At 45.0% G+C, this 18,709-nt stretch overlaps 2 protein-coding genes across 2 annotated transcripts; one reads left to right on the top strand and one right to left on the bottom strand.

The window, feature by feature from the left end:
* The first annotated feature begins 4,189 nt into the window (after positions 1–4,189).
* On the top strand, positions 4,190–4,543 carry PIERCE2 (piercer of microtubule wall 2). The gene has a single exon (XM_009956983.2). The coding sequence runs from the start codon at positions 4,190–4,192 to the stop codon at positions 4,541–4,543; it is 354 nt and encodes a 117-aa protein (XP_009955285.2).
* Positions 4,544–7,464: 2,921 nt separating this feature from the next.
* Positions 7,465–17,425, bottom strand: DNAAF4 (dynein axonemal assembly factor 4). The gene is made up of 9 exons (XM_086471342.1): positions 17,303–17,425; positions 16,625–16,772; positions 16,086–16,219; positions 14,705–14,945; positions 13,817–13,962; positions 11,695–11,804; positions 10,806–10,959; positions 9,702–9,807; positions 7,465–7,574 (listed from the first exon to the last, which is right to left on the bottom strand). Exons 1-9 carry the CDS (start codon positions 17,423–17,425, stop codon positions 7,465–7,467), a joined length of 1,272 nt encoding a protein of 423 aa, XP_086327468.1.
* Positions 17,426–18,709: the final 1,284 nt, after the last annotated feature.

Consider the following 18,709-nt stretch of genomic DNA (forward strand, 5'->3'; position numbering starts at 1 on the left):
CAAATGGCAAAGACTGAGTTCCAGAGTTCTCATGAGATAACATCTGCTTGCTGTCATTAAATTCTTTTGAATTTGGCCAGGCATTCAGCAGCAGTATTCCCTTCAGAGGAAGGTAACTACCAGCACCATAACTTGCCACCCATCAGAAACATCACTGGCTACGCTGCAAAAACTGTCCCAGTGATGTGAAATTATCTTTTAAGAATTCTCTTCAGTATAAAAACATTCTCATTGAATCATCCCACAGCTCAGTGAATACAGCAATCATAAGAGTACCAAATGTATGGTCACTGAAAAACAAGTCTTCTATGTAATGACAAAAAATATAGTTTGGGGCAAATATAGTACAGGCAGCTACCCAGTTCTTAGCCAGCCTGGTCTCCACTGTGGAAGAAAATGACGCTGAGGTTTCGTAACACAGCAATTCCAGTTTTAGTGCATCTCCGTGCTGGATGAAAAGCAATGAAGTCACATAACGCAAATCCTTTCATAGACCCCCAAACCAAAAAAAAATAATCTGTTGGTACATGTGCATGTACAAATTTTGAAAGGGCAAGTTTGAACAGCAGACTCTGTGCTGGGCATCATAACGCCTGCCTTCCTCCAGCTGACAGCGTTTCATCACGGGCCCCGGGTGACTCGACATGAACGCTGTCCTGTTCTCCCTCTCCAGCCAGACCACTGCCTGACAGGCAACGCAGCACTGCATAAAACCAATTCTGCTGAACACGCCGCCACGGCCTCAGGCTCCATGGAGCATTAAATATCTGTCTTCCCTTCCCAGATGAAAGCTTCAGGACCTAACTATGTGAGTATCGGCATAATCAAAAATATAAAAAAAAAAAAACAGAGGAACAAGCAGACAAACAATCATCATTTTCTACTACTTGCTGGCTTTGATAAATGGCCTTGAGTTAAGTATCTTGTACTCAACCAGAATATTATACTGATACTGCATATTTCACTGCGTACAGGTGATCAATCTCTAAAGCAGAGAAGTTTTTAATACCAAGAAAAGAATGGAGTAAAAAAGAATAATTACAAAATCATTTAAGTTTACAAGTAAAGCAGCTAAATATATCAAAGATGACAGACAGAGAGCATGGCATCAGACTGAGAGGCATCTCTAAGGTTGCCATATTCCTACAAGAACATTCAGCAAATATACATGAGTAAACAGTTCTCAAAAGTAAAGCATTTTATTAACCATAATTAGTTACCTCTAGAAGAGCAAAACAGCCTAAAAAAGCTTTAATAAAAAAAAACCCTAGGTATAGTTCCTAAACTTCAATCAACAGCTAGACAGCTTATTTCTGTAAAAGATTCTTCTACACTCCAGCTTAAACTGCAAAGCTGATTCCAGGCCCACAGTGTCCTACACTCCCAGTGACACTGCCTTCTAAATTTCTATCTAGACAAAATAAACACCCATTATATTCAGAGTTCAACCTCTATGTATTGGGGGGGGAGGGGGCAGCAAGGGGGCAGGGAATGGAAGTGTGAATTACTTTCCTAACCTTAGTGAAATGCAAACCAGCAGCTTAAGGTGTAAAAGCATACAGCCATATGCATCGTTGATAACGTAATACCAAGTTATCCCATATATCTGTATAAACATCAATGAGATCCCACACCCCATTTATCCACTGTGAAGCACAAATACCAGTCTCAGAAAGAATAATCATTCCAGTGCAAACCTGTCTTCAAAGAGGATCTCCTAGACTAAGAAAAACTCAGTAAGTGCTGACAAAGAAAAAGACTGATAACACGGCGTTCTTCCAGTCTGCTGTACTGTTATTGAGCACAGTTCTCTTCCACAGCAGCTTTTCTTGCACAGCAGAAACAAAACCCCGTTACAGCGGTATCGTACTTCAGGGCTTTCATCCAAGTCCATTACTTCTACCAATCAGCACCATTTCTTCCCCAAAGTAACATTCTCCGTTGATATCTTTAGCAGCCCATAAAGACTATCTCCTCGCTAGGATCTCCAGCAAGGCAAGCGCCGCTCCTAAAAGCCAACCCGCCCCAAAGCCGGGCACTCCTTGCCCAGCGCCCCCCGGCCCTCTCTCACGCCCCCGCGGCAGACCGCAGTGCCCCACAGGGAAGGCGGCACCGCCCCCGGTTCCGAACCGGGGCGCCTTGCATCAGCCGGGGAGGCGGCGGCGGCCGATGGCAGAGGAGGAAGTTGCCCAGCGCCAGCGCTCCGGGCAGGGCCAGGGCCGGCAGGACCAGGGCCGGCACGACGGGGACTACCGCCCGCAGAGCCCGCTCGGCCGCCCCAGAGAGGCACGGCCGCCCCGCCGCGCCCCGCTTACCGGCTCCCCGCGCCCCACACCGGCCGCCCCAGCGCCCCCGGGCTGTGCCCCGCTCCGGGTAGCCCCTCCGCGCTCCCGGCCGCCGCCGCTCCCCGGCAGGCTGCGCACCGAGGCCACGCCGGAGGGCGGCAGCCCCCCGCCGGCCGCTCCCGCCGGCCGCTCCCGCCGCCCACCTGAGCGCGGCCCCCAGCGGGGCCCGGCACGAACGAGGGGCCGCCGACTGCAGCCGCCGGTGACGCCGTCAAAAACAACCCCGGGCCGCGCCTGCGCACAGCGGTGGCGCTCCGCAGCACCCTGGCGAGCGTAGTCCGCACCCCGCCGCGGCCCGGCAGCCGCGCGCCTCGCGAACCACAACGCCCAGTGTGCACTGCGGCGGGCGCCCCGCCCCCGCCGGGCCCCGGCGCGCCCGCAGCTATAGCAACGCCGCGCCGCGGAGCGCGAGGCCGAGCGGCCGCGGAGTCCCCGGACGGTGGCAGCGGGTCAGCGCCGGGCCGGGCCGGGCCGGGCCGGCGCGGCGGGACCGCGGAGGGAGGAAGGGAGGGAGCTTCGTGCGAAGGAGCTCGAGAGGGGCGAGGGCAGCAGGGCGGGCCTTCGGGCCCCCGGTGACCGCGGCTGTCCCTGGGGCAGGCCGCGCGGAGGAGCCTACGGCGGGGGGGGCGGCTGTCGGATGTAACGGCAGGATAACCGGGCCAAGGGACGGCCAGCGCCGGTACGGGAGGATAACGCGTGTGCTAAGGGGGAGAACAACCAACCAACGCGAAACAACAGCCCCACCAAAGAACACCCCACCCCAGCGCCGCCGAAAAGCAGTGCGGTGTAGGGACTGACATACTCGAGCCTTCCAGTCCGGGACAGGCGGGAAAACCCTGACGGCGGCGAGTTAACGGGCAGGTGTCCCGACAGCACAGGCCTGGCGGCGGCGGCGGCGCTGCTTCAGGAGTGGCTCCTGCCCCGCCCGCCCGCCGGCAGCGCGCCCCGTCCAGTCCCCGGGCAGGACGCGGGGCGGGCAGACCCCAGAGCCCGCAGCTCTGGGCCCCGACAGGGCTCCAGTACAGCTGCACAAATCCACGTGAGACGGCAACAGGCCTCCTTCATCACCGGAGGAGAGGAAAAGTAAGTCAGAATTTCTTACTTGTGCTTTATAGGAGCTAGCAACGTGAATGCGTTGTTCGCCTCCTACAGGATGGAGAAACAAAGAAAAAAAGGTTTCGTTGCCCCTCTGGAGAGCAACAAGTTTCGAATGGCTCACTCAGCAGAACCAAGGGAGGTACCTTATTCAGCACAGTCTCGCCACATGCCCATCAAGGCAGCCTTGGAGGACTTCCCATGAAGGTCCTAAGAAGTAGCTGTCATCCATTCATTTGCTCCCTACAGGCAAGATGAAAAAAAAAAAAAAGCATGCCTGTGAACATGAGTGAGGAAGTACCATCATCTGGAGGTTTGTTTAGGGCTCTATTTTGGCACATATATTTCTATATATTAGAAAAGGAAAAGTCAAAACCAAAAGAAATCATCCACAAAGCCTCACTACATTCTTACTCTCATTCATATTTTTATTATCCATACTAATTATTTCTGCCACGCATATGAAGATATTTTCTATGCCCAAGATTATCACTAATGCAGAAATTGATAGAAATGCCAATTTTTACTATACTTTGTAGTCAACATGAGCCCATTTATCACTGTCCCTAGTTTACTAAATAAGGTCAAAATTCAGCAGTGTTAAGTTCCTCACTCTCCACGGTGCACATATTTCAATACACATCTTGAGCAATATTCGCTCTGACCACAAACATTTAACAAACTTGAAATGCTTTCCCGTGTTATTTGAAAAACTGAACTAAAATCCATCTCCTTAGTAGGGAAAGAAGATGACTTCTGCCGAGAAACTGCCATCAAGTCTGAACACTAAGCAAAACCAATCTCCTCATCCACCTCTCTGCACAAATCCTGGCAATCCGGTGTTTTCCTGTATGCTGGATCCCAAAACACTCATGACCAATGGTACTTTGACAAAGCCTCGGGTTTTACTGTTTAAAACAACTTCAAGTGAATATGGTGCTATAGCACCCGTCTCACAGATGGTGCCCTGTACTTACCATCCAATGGATCAAACCTTTTCAAAACACTTACTCACCTGTGGGTCATTTCACGACAGCTGTTTAAACACTGCCATGGACAGGAGCAGGGTATACGACCACCTCAGTCTCCAGCATACTCTGTAAAAACGCATCTCTGACTTTCTGTCATAGACTTAGTTAGGTGTAGGAAAACAAATCTGAGTTCCTTCAGTCATTCTGGGAATAACTGTCAATATCCAATTTATTTTGGTTTTACAGGGTTGAATTAAATGTATCAAAAAAGATGTACCCCATTTGATGATACTCTTCACTCAAACAGACCTAAACACATAAAAATAAAACTTCTGAAACTGGTATCATAAATGTGGAACTCTAATTTTACAGAAAGAGTTAAGTGCAAAAGACATTGACCTGAAGGTTTATTTGTTTTAATTAAAGTATTTTCTGGTTTTAAAACTTAAAGTCAGTCTCCGCAGTCCCACGTCTCAGGACACTAACACCAACATAATGCATATGACTTGGATGGGGTGTACGCCCCGTCAGCCCCACTACTGCAGTGAGAAGTCTAACATCCATTTGCTCCCCATATAATCACATGAAACAGGCAGATGCTATTTGTGCCACCAAGTACTTTTGCTTCCCCAGCCTTTAAAGGGGGCACAGTTTCTATTTCATAGCAACAGAAGAAGGTGCCTGTCCACACCAGACATCTCCTCGAGCAGCTATAACGAATGACTGCCATACAAATAGCCTGCACAGATGGATACAGGTTGTTCTGACAGACTCTAGGACCAAAACAGAAAAGGAGGAACTTGGACCCAGTGTCTGCCTCTTTGCATTTGCTTTTTCCCATCACCAATGTCTCTCCTCCTTAGCCACCACTTCCCCTCCGCAAACAGCCATATTTTGGCAAGTATACCTTTACTCTCAACAGGGGCACTGAAGCTCCTGCACTGCCCTTCTTCCAGCTGCTGTAAATAAAGTATGCTCACCCCCTTCCATTGCAGTGCAGTAGGTGTCTGCAGGGAAGAAGGAACAGCAGCTACCCTAGATAGCTCTGACTCACCTCAGCACTCCTCTCGAGGGTCTAGGCAAAGCAACTGGAAGCAACACCTGCCACCTTCTCCCTGTTCCAAGAGTGTAAAATTTACACAGAAAAACATGTATCTGCATAATAAATGTTTTCTTCTAAAGACAGGAATCAGTCATAAATGGTATTCAGGAAGCAACCTGATGTGCAAAATTCAGAAGTCAGCTGAAACTGCCACTGAAAGGAATGTAGTTGAAAGGTCACAATTTGGGTAGAGCGTCTATCAAAACAGAACCACTCCAAGTCCAGTGTTTCAGGTTGTCACGGTGTTGGCTGGGGTAGAGTTCATTTTTGTAACAGTAGCTGGTGTGGGGCTGTGGTTTGGGCGTGTGCTGGCACCAGAGCTGATCACACAGGGACTGAGCAGTGCTTAGAGAGTTGGGGCCTCTTCGGTGTCTCACCCCACCCCACCAGCGATGAGGCTGAGGGTGCACAAGAAGTTGGGAGGGGACCAACCCCAGCTGACCAAAGAGCTATTCCCTACCACATGACATCATGCTCAACCACAGAAAGCTGGGGGAAGAAGGAGGAAAGGGAGGGACGTTCAGAGTGACGGTGTTTATCTTCCCAAATAACGGCTACACGCGATGGAGCCCTGCTCTCCTGGGACTGGCTGAACACCTGCCCGCTGAGGGGAAGCACTACATGAACTCCTCGTTTTGCTTTGCCTATTAAGCTGTCTGTGTCTCAGCCCAAGAGCTTTCTCTCTGATTCTCTCCCCTATCCCACTGGGGTTAAACTGGGGCACGTGGTAATCCAAATGCTAACATATATATATACACACCCCCAATACAATTCTATACTACATTCTACAAAACAACAAGTGCAGGAGTTCAAAGCACAGTGTCACGTTTCATGTCATTTTATAACACTTGTGACCTCACCAGGATGCCCCCTTTTTTGAGAATCTTTAATCACACCTTTTTTCCTGAGATGCTGGTCAATGATGTCAACAGAGTACGAATTAAAATACCAGCTCAAGAAAAATATATATTCTCATGAAACAGGTAAGTCATATTCATTGATAGGACAATTTATCACAGGATTAATTTATCACTACACTACAATACCACAATGCAGGTTTATAATTTTCAAAATACCTTGTCTTTTCAGCTCAAACAAATGTTTCAAAATATTTTGAAAATATTCAAGGCACATTACTTAATGCTTCTGTAAAAGCATTAGATTTTTGTTTGTCGAAAAGAACGTCCTGCATGACATAAAATCTACCCCTATGCTTCCAGGTGGAGGTTTTCCAAACCAGATGCCTGAATCAGAGTATCTCAATTCACTGTCTTAGTTTCAGATGTGCCAAACGCTATGAACAATCAGAAGAGAGGAAAGCATATAACCATATAACAGATAACACTTTCAGCTTCGGTGCAGAACAGAAAGATAAGAAGTTCACAGGTGCTGACTATACAGAATCACAGAATACCGGGATGGAAGGGACCCTGAGGATCATCTGGTCCAACCTTTCCTGGCAAAAGCATGGTCTAGATAAGATGGCCCAGCACCCTGTCCAGCCAAATCTCAAAAGTGACCAATGTTGGGGAATCCACCACTTCCCTGGGGAGATTATTCCAATGGCTGATTGTTCTCGTTGTGAAAAATTGTAGAGCTACTGAAGTTGTTCTGAAAACCCCTTGTCTACATGCAGTAGATATTTCCAGACAAATATTTCATTTAGTTGTAACTTTAAATCAAGTACCAAAACCATGTTTTAATATTCAGCCCACCAATATTTCACAGAAAGCAAAAATTGCAACTTTGTATCAAAATGATATAAAATCTAATCATATTTGCTATAATACTATACTTTCCAAAACAAGTAATTCATATATCCAATCTTTTACCACTTCTGTAGGAGTGAAAGAGAAAAATGTCTTGTTAACAACATACTGAAGAGAACAAAGATTCCTCCTGATGCCCTCAGAAGGCATTCCTCTTGAAAAATTCCTTTCTTTTCTTTTTGTTAAAAATCTTGCGCTGTTCCTTGAATTAGGTGTCGAACCTTCGCAGCATCTTCTTCTACAGTTTTATTTTTAGGATCAATCTTGAGAGCTGCTTCGTAATCCTGGAGACCTAGTATAGATATGTTAATAAGCATGTCAGTCAATCATGCAAGAGCATCCTCTTTAGCAACGAACTGGAAATAACTGCTCCCTAGTCACATGCATGAAGTATTGGTCTTGAGTTTTGCTGCTGAGCAAGATGGAATCAGAATGACATTAGGTTTAACTTTTGTCACTAAATAAATTTATATTTTGTTTATGTTATTTTACAAAACATTTTAGTGTAAACACTCTACTACATAAACATTTTCAGGTATTGAAACATGAAAACGCAGCCTCTTCATTCACATATATAGATATGCACGTGCATGAGGGGAGGATTCAAAAGTGTTCTGCAGAAGGGAGAAAAACTGCACGAGAGAATGAAAGTGCACAAAAATAAGAAGAAAAAAAGACATGAACTGTCAATGTTAGAGCTTGGCGGGGGGGAAAAGCCAACTATGAGAACACAAAGTAAAATAAAATCTTGTTTAAGTGTCTTTTTTATAAGGTTTACAAGGGCAAATGAAGCTGTAAGGGAATGACAAAGGGATTCATAGGCAGAAAAAGGTAACCAATGTGAAAAGCTTAGTATTTCAACATTGACATTTTGAATATTCTTCACTTTCTGTTATTGACTTTCACTTGTAAATTTGCCTTCCAAAACTAAACTGACACTCTTCGAGAACTCGGTAGGGACACTGTTAATTCAGATATTTTCACACAAATCACACGTACCTGATGGAACATTTTGCTCATCAATATGGGTTTCATACATTATTTTACAAGGATAAGTTACTAGGCACTTCACAAGCAAATATTTTAGAAATACTTCAGATTATTTTGTTAATTTGTTCTATAGCTGGAAATACTGTAAATATAATCTCAAAACCAATAAAACGTTGCTTCATGAACAGCAACACTAGCGCAACTTCAGTCTCCTATCAGTTTGTGTCCCACATTTGAATGCTTCTCCATGCAAATACCTCATTTCTGACCTCTCATTCATTCCTCATTAATATCTCCCATGGCCACCAAGCTGCCATGGTCAATAGCTGGCCATTAGGCACAGAAATACTGACCCAATAGACCAAACAGGATCATAGAATCACAGAACGGTTTGGGTTGGAAAGGACCTTAAAATCATCTAGTCCAACCCCCTGCCATGGGCAGGGACACCTCCCACCAGAGCAGGTCGCTCCCAGCCCCATCCAGCCTGGCCTTGAGCACTGCCAGGGAGGGGGCAGTCACAGCCTCTCTGGGCAGCCCCTGCCAGTGCCTCACCACCCTCACAGGACAGAACTTCTTCCTAACATCTCATCTCAATCTCCCCTCTTTCGGTTGGAAACCGTTACCCCTCGTCCTGTCACCACACCCCTGATCCAGAGTCCCTCCCCACCTCTCCTGCTGCCCCCTTTCAGCACTGGAAGCCACTGTAAGGTCTCCCCGGAGCCTTCTCTTCTCCAGGCTGAACAACTCCAACTCTCCCAGCCTGTCCTCACAGGGAGCTGCTCCAGCCCCCTGAGCATCTTCGTGGCCTCCTCTGGACCCGCTCGAGCAGGTCCGTGTCTGTCTTGTGCTGGTGCCCCCAGAGCTGGACGCAGCCCTGCAGGGGGGGTCTCACCAGAGCAGAGCAGAGGGGCAGAATCCCCTCCCTCGACCTGCTGCCCACGCTGCTCTTGGTGCAGCCCAGGATGCAATCGGCTTTCTGGGTTGCGATCGGCACGTTGCTGGGTCATGTTCAGTGTTTCATCCACCAGCACCTCCAAGTCCTTCTCCCCAGGGCTGCTCTCAACCCACTCATCACTCAGCCTGTGTCTGTGCTTGGGATTGCCCTGATCCAGGCACTCAGCTGGGATACTCAACTTGCTAAAGCCTTTTCCTCAATGGAAAAACTAAGTTTTACTCCTTAAATTAGGAGTACTAACAATTTTCTTAAAACTTGCAAAGATTTATCAAGTGGAATTGCAATTAGCCAGTAAAGTTTAAAAAAAAAAAAAGGAATGTGGGATAAAAGTTCATAACAAAAAGAGACCTAGGCCTCTGCTAACATCCCTGCTGAAAAAATAAAGATGTGAACAGTCTCATGGAGCTAAAAATAACTACTTGCACCTCACTGCAAATCCATGTGCATGTTTTCACAAAATCGAGGTCTCACCTTCAGTATATAACTCCAGCTGACAAAACGCAGTCCCACGTCTCACATACGCTTTTACTCGAGCATTCTCATTGTCAGGAACAGGTGGTGTCAGCAGCTCTAGTGCCTTTACAAATGAAAACATTGAGAGGTAGATTTTCAATCATTTTGGGTTTGGTTTTTTCATTTACACACACTTCTCTCACCTAATTAGTATTATTATACAGTAACATAATAAATATTCAAATGGAGATAGAAAACAACTATTCAAATTTAACTACATGGCATGTGATTCTAGTCATTAAGATTTGTGTCTGTCCCCACAGTTTGCTATATACAGTTACATTGCCATGGCTAAAACCTGACAAATACTGTGTTAAATGTTTGTTACAGTTAAATCACATATTCTGTTTTCATACATGATATTACATACCATGCTACCAAAAAACCCAAATGCAGCCCTAAAGAAACACATGTGTTGTAGTAGTAGTTCTTAGAAAAAACCCTGAAGTTTCAAGCCTCAAGTACTTATTAGTTCAAAAAAAAATAATTCTGGAAAACTTTCTCCAAATTATTCAGGTGCCTTTGCCATGCTATTTGCCACTCCTCTCTCATTGCACAAATGTCTGCTAAAACATCAAGATGATACAGCCCTTCTTTAAAAATGTCTGGTTTGCTGGGGTTTTTTTTAAGGTATCCTTCTCCTCACCACCACCCATTTTTTTCTTCCCACCAAATGAAGAACACCACAACATAATACAAAAGATATCTGTGTATATTATCTTTTTTTTTTTTTCTGATCAAAGTTGTCTTTATTTTCAAGTGTATATACTGCTACAATATTTTACCTGTAAAGAAATGTATACTGAGTCAATATATGTCCATTAGTCCCAAATGTGTGGAGGCATGGTTTGAGGGGTTTGTTTCAGTTTAGATTTCTGAAAGTTCATTAATCAATCACTATCAAATTTTACTATTTCACCATGGCTTCCTTATATCCATTTTGAATTTAAAAATTTTGAATCACACTAATACATATTTACAGATCTGCTTGAACCAGAAGCATCACAGTAATAAATCCCAGTCATGTATAAGACAACAGTCTGAGGACCTATGTATTTATACCTTAGAGGAGTCTTCAATAGCTTTATGAAAATTTCTCAGTTTAAGGTGGCAAGCAGCACGATTCAGGTACAGCAGGGGAAGCTTATTGTTCAGCCGCATGGCGAGGTTATATGCATTTACAGCTGCAAGGTAGTTTCCCATGGCAAACATTTTGCTAAGTATAAAACACAAAGTGAAACGAGCACTTTAAACCAAGTGATAAATCAAAAATAAATACCTACTTATTGTTAACAATTAATTTTCAAAAATTTGAAGTTTTAGCAGCTTTTCCTTAGAAATGGCCATTTATAGCCTTTTCTGAGAACAATAGAGCTGAGGTTCAGTCAAACTTGAGGCTGATGGTAGAGCATATAGACACACCTTAACCAAAATAGTCACTGCTTAAAAGCAATGAAGAACAGTCAGAGGCGGACACATCTACGCAGACACAGGACTAATTTTGAAAGCTATATATCTGATTATGACTGCCTGATCACATCTTTCTGTGTAACACAGCTATACAAACATACCACTACCTCCATCAAATTCCTAAAGTTTGGTTTAGACAGATGTTTAACCTCTCAATAAAAAGTACAAATGAAAGGAAATCCAACTAGGTATAACATTGCATTGGCTTAACTGTCCTCATAGAAGAATAAGCATTAATATGCATTGTGAACACGTAATATATTATGTGTTCACAATGACTTTGTCCATCATGAGCTTCGGCAATTGCATCCCATGACTTTATCGCATTCGAACCCCATAAGCTGTCAATAAATTCTCTACTACACAGGCATTCACCATCTGTGTCTAGGATAAATAGAAAATATCAAAACTAAAAAACAAGACACACACTATATAACTAATATTTAATTTTATATATATCTTGAAATGGAATCTAACTTACTTTCCTTTGTCCTTCAACCAGTCTGGATTCTTCTCCTCTTCTCTTAAATCTTCCAGCTCAGACAAATCAGCATTTGCTGTTCTTCGAGCTTCTGCTTGTTTACGTAGCCACTGTAAGTATACACGTGCAAGTATTATTTCTGAAGGATGAGTCAAACCCAGAAAAGGATTTTGCTTTCATCGCTTCACTCACTCCTATCAAAAGAGTTCTGTCTGCCACATATGTTGGACAGAGAGAACTATTTAATAAGCCAGATACTAAAAATGTCAAAGTTTCCCCAAATATTTCATTATTATGTGAGAAGTAAGGTTACTGCATCACTAATACATTTTTCTTTGCTTGTTTGTTTTGGAACTTCCAAAATCACTCTTTGTGTTCACTCAGTTCAACTCAGGAGGACTACAAGGATGTCATGAGGTTATGCAGGGAGAAAATCAAAAGGGCCAAAGCCCAACTAGAACTTAATCTGGCTACTGCTGTGAAAGAAAATAAAAAATGTTTCTATAAATATATTAGCAAAAGGAGGGTGAAGGAGAACCTCCATCCTTTATTGGATGTCGGAGGAAAACATAGTGACAAAGGATGAGGAAAAGGATGAGGCACTTCTTTGTCTCTTTGCTTCAGTCTTTCATAGCAAGACCAGTTGGTCTCCAGGTACCCAGCACCCTGAGCTGGAAGACAGGGATGGGGAGCAGAATGAAACCCCCATCATCCAAGGGGAAACGTTTAGCGACCTGTAACACCACTTAGACACACACGTCTATGGTGCCAGATGAGATCCACCCATGGGTACTAAGGGAGCTGGTGGAAGTGCTCACCAAGCTACTCTCAATCATTTATACCGCAGTTCTGGCTAACCAGGGAGGTCCCAGTTGACTGGAACTTGGCAAATGTGACACGCATCTACAGGAAGGGCTGGAAGGAGGATCCAGGGAACTACAGGCCTGTCAGTCTGACCTCCGTGCCAGGGAAGGTTATGGAGCAGATCATCTTGAGGGCCATCATGCGCACGTACAGGACAACCAGGTGATCAGGCCCAGTTAGCATGGGTTTATGAAAGGCAGGTTGACTAATCTGATGTCCTTCTAGGACAAGGCGACCTGCTTGGTGGACGAGGGAAAGGCTGTGGATGTTGTCCACCTGGACTTTAGTAAAGTGCCTTTGACACTGTTTCCCACAGCGTTCTCCTGGAGAAGCTGGCTGCTCACGGCTTGGACAGGTGTACTCTTCCCTGGGTAAAAAACTGTCTGGATGGCCGGGCCCAAAGTGTTGTGGTGAATGGAGTTCAGTCCAGTTGGTGGTGTTCCCCAGGGCCAGGACTGGGGACAGTTCTGTTCGATGCCTTTATCATGATCTGGATGAGCTGATCGAGTGCACCCCCAGTAAGTTTGCAGATGACACCAAGTCGGGTGGAAGCGTTGACCTGCTCGAGGGCCGGAAGGCTCTGCAGAGGGATCTGGCCAGGCTGGATCGATGGGCTGAGACCAACTGTGTGAGGTTCAACCAGGCCAAGGGCCGGGTCCTGCAGCTGGGTCACACCAACCCCACGCAGCGCTGCAGGCTGGGGATGAGTGACTGGAAAGGTGCCCGGCAGAAAAGGACCTGGGGGTGCTGGTTGACAGCCGGCTGAACGTGAGCCAGCAGTGTGCCCAGGTGGCCAAGAAGGCCAGCAGCATCCTGGCCTGTGTCAGAAACAGTGTGGCTAGCAGGAGTAGGGCAGGGATTGTGCCCCTGTACCCAGCACTGGTGAGACCACAGCTTGAGTACTGTGTCCAGTTTTGGGTGCCACAGTATAGGAAAGAGGTTGAGGTGCTGGAGTGGGTCCAGAGAAGGGCAATGAAGACAGTGAAGGGTCTAGAGCACAGGTCTTATAGCTTATAAATAGCAACACGCTATTTATTAATCTGTACAATCACATGCTTGGTGAAAATAATTTTATATAAAAGTATTTCTTTAAATCTTAATTTAAATAAGACTGCCTTCCTTGGAAGATAAGAATATTGCACGGGTAACATTCCTTGGCATAGGTAACGGTTTTGGCAACTTACTGAATACACGGTAAGTAATTGACCACTTTGGAAAACAGCAGACGCATCATACCAGAGCAGAGAGCAACCCTCACCTCCTCCTCTTCCGCAACACGAGATTCTCGCAGAGGTGTAGGAAAAACTCGTGATGTAAAGTTGATTCTAATTGTAGCAGCGGATCGAGGAGCTGGTAACTGTTCTTCCTTTAAATTTTCTGAAAACATACTATAGGAACCATGACCTATGAAAAGAATTGGAGTACTGGAAATCAAAAATGAAGCAAGAGAGATTTTTCTGGTTTTCTACTGAAGTCCAAATTACACATAATTTAGAAATTCTGCACATTAGAACTAAACTTTAATAGCTTGAGAGAGGCTTAGACTTGTTCTTTTGAAGGGAAGGTTCAAAAAAATGTTTATTCTTGCCGTATTATGCCATCTATTTACTGGCTACATTATCTGTCACAAATGAACTTAAACTCCTCTTACACCACTACCTCTGTCACTTACATGATTCTCTGACTGGGCAACTAACCTTACCAAAACAAACAACCAAAACAAACCTGAAATATTTTGTGTTGGGTTTGTTCCCTGAATTGGCTGTCTGTAGGGCCAAGACACGAGACAGAGAGAGTGAAAGGAGACTGTGTATTTCTGTGAAAACCAACAGTTCAGTAACTCAGGGTAACATGAACTTCACCCCCACAAAGTCTGCATTACGCTGTCAGAAAGGCTTTCTGTTTCAGTTTCCTAAAGCTTAGAACAAAACCTGCCCTTGTATTTCCAAAGACTTAAGCGAGAGCTAAGAACTCACATGCTTTAGCTCAATAAATTGCCTGAAAATAAAGACACTAAAAGTAACTGCAAGCTAAAAGAATTAGTCCAGTCTGATGGAGACAAAAATAAATTACGAATTAGAAACATCCAGGAACAAAGTTATACCCACACTTTAAAGAATGATAAAACACACTTCAATAATACAACCTGTAGTAGGTTTGAGTCTGGTCTTAGAGGTTCCTTCATTAGGAATTCTAGTTTTATTCATTTTGTCCTTTTTCTTCTCCTTTAATTGTTCTACTTCTTGATGTAGTTCCCCTTCTTTTTGTACCCTGTTTTGTTTCTCAGCATCTTTTTGCTGTTTTTTCCATAACTTCAACTCCTTAGTGACCTTCTGCCGCTCCTTTTCTTTCAGATCTTCAATTCTTTTTCTTTCTGCTTCTTCTAGCTGTTTGAATGATAAAACTATGAGATATGTAACACCTGACAATAGCAAGATGACTAAGTAAAAGTCACCATTATTTTCCCAGTTTCATATCCCAAGCATAGCGTCATCATTAATGTGACCCTATAAGCAGACTTTACGAAAGATGCTTTAAAAGGATTGGCAGAGTCAAGATTTCTGATTAGCTTTTAGAAGTCATATATCTGTGAACTGTTTCACTACCGCTACTCATGTATGATCCAGAAACATTCAGAAACAAGTTTTACTTGTAAACAACGAAAATCCTAGCTGGATGCCAATGCAGATCTATGGAATATACAGAAATGTAAAATACACAGCTTCATTTTGATACCTTATTTCTTATTTCTCCTCTTCTCTTTGAGATCATTACATAGGCAGAATAGGTACAAAATTACTTCTAAGCAAGTCACTAACTGCAGTTCGTTTTGGTCCAAATTGCATGTGCAATCTTAAAATTTCATTGTATGCTCCTATTGATGACACAAACAGCACAGCAAAGATTGGAAATGGAATAATTTTCTTCACTTTGTATAAAAAAGAAGTGGCCATGTGGGATTCTCTAACTCTAGCAAATGGTAAGTTCTCTACTGTGACAAGCCTTTTAAACACAAATGAAGTAATCAGACTTTTTATATACATAAAAATTTTGAAGAATCTATCTTAAAATACACCTAAAACATAGAACGACAGATACACACACACAAAAGGCAATGAACAGAAAGTCTGATATAAAATATAACAATGAACAAATAAGATTTTTTAAAAAATCAGTATATTTGACAGTGCTAAATGACTAAACACTTGCGCTCATGCAAAGGCCACAAAAAAATTACAGTTTTGCCACATTACTGTAGTTTCCTTTCAACGGACAAAAATCTGAGCTCCTCACCAAAAATTTTTGTTAGTATTACAAATGGAAAATGGCAACTTCTAAGTATTTTTTCTGTATTGTTTCCATATTTGGTAATAAATATGTTTTAAGCACAGAGAAATAACAAGGTTCTATACCACTGCAATAAAAATGAGTATTTTTCATATTTTTTAAGTTACATTTAACCAAGCAGCTGCCAGATTAGTTGACAGTTGCATGTACCTGCCTTGCAGAGTTCCTTCTGAGCTTACCTTCATTGTAGCCTCCAAAGCGTATTTTTTGTGCTCCTGTTTTGTAACTCTTTTTGCTTCTGTCTCCTCTTTCACCTTTTCATGGGCTTTTAGAACAGCATTCTGTCTTAGACACTGCAGCTTCTCCTTGTTAGCTTAAAAAACAAATAAAAACTATATTAGCAATTTAGTCCTGAAGTTCTACTGTTACGGCCCATATTCACAAAAACAGGGGTCCTTTTGCTACTGTGTCTGCGAAAACACAACGTGGTTCAAATTCCACAAAGCAGTCTCTACCAAGCCCATCTCTAAAAGAGAAAAACTAGTATTTGCTTATGCACACAGTTTCACAAGAAACATTGTTTTATTTTATGCACACCGGAGCCAGTAGATGCTCTTTGTCTGTTTTCATATAATTTCTATTTTTAACAATTAACAACAGGGTTTAACTTAGCAGATATCTAGCAGCAGCAGTTTCACATCACTTATTATCGTTTCCAAAGTTTTGGCACAGTTTGGGTTTCCTACATGCAATCTGCCTGTCATAGTAGAGAACTTACCATTTGCTAGAGTTAGGGAATCCCACATGGCCACTTCTTTTTTATACAAAGTGAAGAAAATTATTCCATTTCCAATCTTTGCTGTGCTGTTTGTGTCATCAATAGGAGCATATAAAAACGCTTCAAACAAAAAGGGAGGGACGCTTACCTATAAAAATATAATTATTTTGTACAAGTATTTACAATTTTTACTTAAATCTCACATATTCAGCATACAGTAAACCTCAAAAAACCTGTGCTATTGACAAAATTAATTTGCTTAGTACCCAGCAGGGAGGTTATCTCTTTCATTAGACCAGATAAGAGACTGAAAAAATCAGTTCTTCGGCACCGCAGCAGAAGCCGTGGGCCTCAGCTTTAGAATTATTATTCATGCTGTGAGCAGACGTGTATAATTCAGGCCATTTGTGAGAGAAAAGGCAGCTGGCACCTACTGAGTAGCAGAGCATCAGTGCAGAGAAGGAGCCATTACCTCTAGTGGGATAGGCATTTTACAGCCTGCAGTGTACAAAGGGAGATTATAGATTAAATATTATAAAAGATTATAAACTTGACAGCGCTGCCACGGTGCATTAAGCGTGTGCTTTTTAACAGAGCTATAACGTAACGCCCAGACACAGGCCCGCGGGCGCGACAGGCAGGACAGGAGGCCCGCGGGCCGAGTCAGGGCCGCCCCACCTTCAAGTACTGGTCGGTGCAGAAGATGTTGGCGGGGGTGACCCGAACGCCGCGCACCGGCAGCGAGAGGTACACGACGTAGCCGGTCTGCCGCCAGCTGTGCTCCCGCAGCCACACCGGCATGGCTGCGCCGTTGCTACGGGCGCGCCGCCGCCGTTGCTAGGGGCTGGAGAGCTTCCGGTGCTCTCCAGGAACACCTCCGGGCCCCGCCGCCCCGCCCCCGGAAGGTGCCGGCAGGCCCGACCCCGGCCTTAGCCTATAGCGGGGCGGGCGCGGCGCTCGCCGGGAGTTGTGGTCCCTCGGGCGGCGGGGTCAGAGGGGACGCCACCCCCGGCCGGCGCCCTCGCCCCCTCCCCGGCACCGCCGTCCCGGAGCGGAGCCCCCAGGAGCCCGCCGGTTCCCCTTCCCCGCGGCTGCCGAGGAACGCGGCGACAGCAGAGCAATGCGCGCCGCGCCGGGCGGGGGAGCGGCAGCCTAGCGTTGCCGCGGACGCCCCGGGAAGAGGCGCCAGCCCCGCCGGGGAGCGCCCCGCCGCTGCCAGCAACGGCGGCGAAGGGCAGCCGCGGCCCCCACCGAGCCTGCCGCCGGCCCTGCCCGCGACGGAGCCGAGCGCGCACCCCGGGCTCGCCCGCCCGCCATGGGCGAGAACGGTGGGAGCCGGCCCCGGCGAAGGGCGGAGCTGCGCAGGCCGCCCCCGCCCCCAGCGCTGGGGTCCTGGGCTTCCATTAGTTTGAGGATTTCTGGTAAAAACTATGAAAAGCCGAGGACTGCTTTAGGAATACACTGAACTTCCAGGCGTCCCCTAAAAACAGTTGGGTCACCCTGGCAGCTCCGTGCTACCGCCTCACGGTACGGCCTTTGCCAGCGCCCGGGAGGTGACGTGCACATCAGTGCTTAGCTTTCCTCAACCAACCGGTAACGCTGTATCAGCGAAAATAAAGCCGACTATATAGAAAGCAACTGCTTCTGGGGAACAGGGGTTGGAAGGCAAACCGAACACATTTGGATAAACATCCAGGTATGTTTAAGTTCCTCAAAAGTATACCGTTACTTAGAACTATTTGGAAAAAAATCCAGAACCAAAAAGTCTAATTTTCCTCCTTTCCTTTCTTTTAAAATATGACCAAGAAAAATTGAGTTTAACATTGCACACATTAGCTGAGATTTCTGAATCACTGAAGGTTCAATTTTCATGTTCTATTATCTATACTCCACAGCAATGTTCAAAGGGTTGTGGTTACTATTAAGTAGTACATATACATAAGTAGGTATCATAGCTTAAAGACTTTTCCAGAGCAAGAAACCCATCATAACAGATACGATTTCTGAGTTATTCTCTGCCCTCACCCACATCAGTATCATGTGGATGAATGCTTGCAGGAACTGGAATCAGAACTGAATTAAATT

Source organism: Leptosomus discolor, chromosome 11 (genome assembly GCF_034619465.1).
Source record: "Leptosomus discolor isolate bLepDis1 chromosome 11, bLepDis1.hap2, whole genome shotgun sequence".
NCBI classification, from domain to species: domain Eukaryota; kingdom Metazoa; phylum Chordata; class Aves; order Leptosomiformes; family Leptosomidae; genus Leptosomus; species Leptosomus discolor.

What these genes read in the sequence shown, in the direction of transcription:
- PIERCE2 (XM_009956983.2), top strand. Translation starts at nt 4,190, where the DNA reads ATGACTTCTGCCGAGAAACTGCCATCAAGTCTGAACACTAAGCAAAAC.
- DNAAF4 (XM_086471342.1), bottom strand. Translation starts at nt 17,425, where the DNA reads ATGCCGGTGTGGCTGCGGGAGCACAGCTGGCGGCAGACCGGCTACGTC. An exon ending in GCACCGACCAGTACTTGAAG is followed by an intron (nt 16,773 to 17,302) that starts GTGGGGCGGCCC and finishes ATATTTTTATAG; the next exon opens with GTAAGCGTCCCTCCCTTTTT. An exon ending in CTTTGGAGGCTACAATGAAG is followed by an intron (nt 14,946 to 16,085) that starts GTAAGCTCAGAA and finishes TCATTCAAACAG; the next exon opens with CTAGAAGAAGCAGAAAGAAA.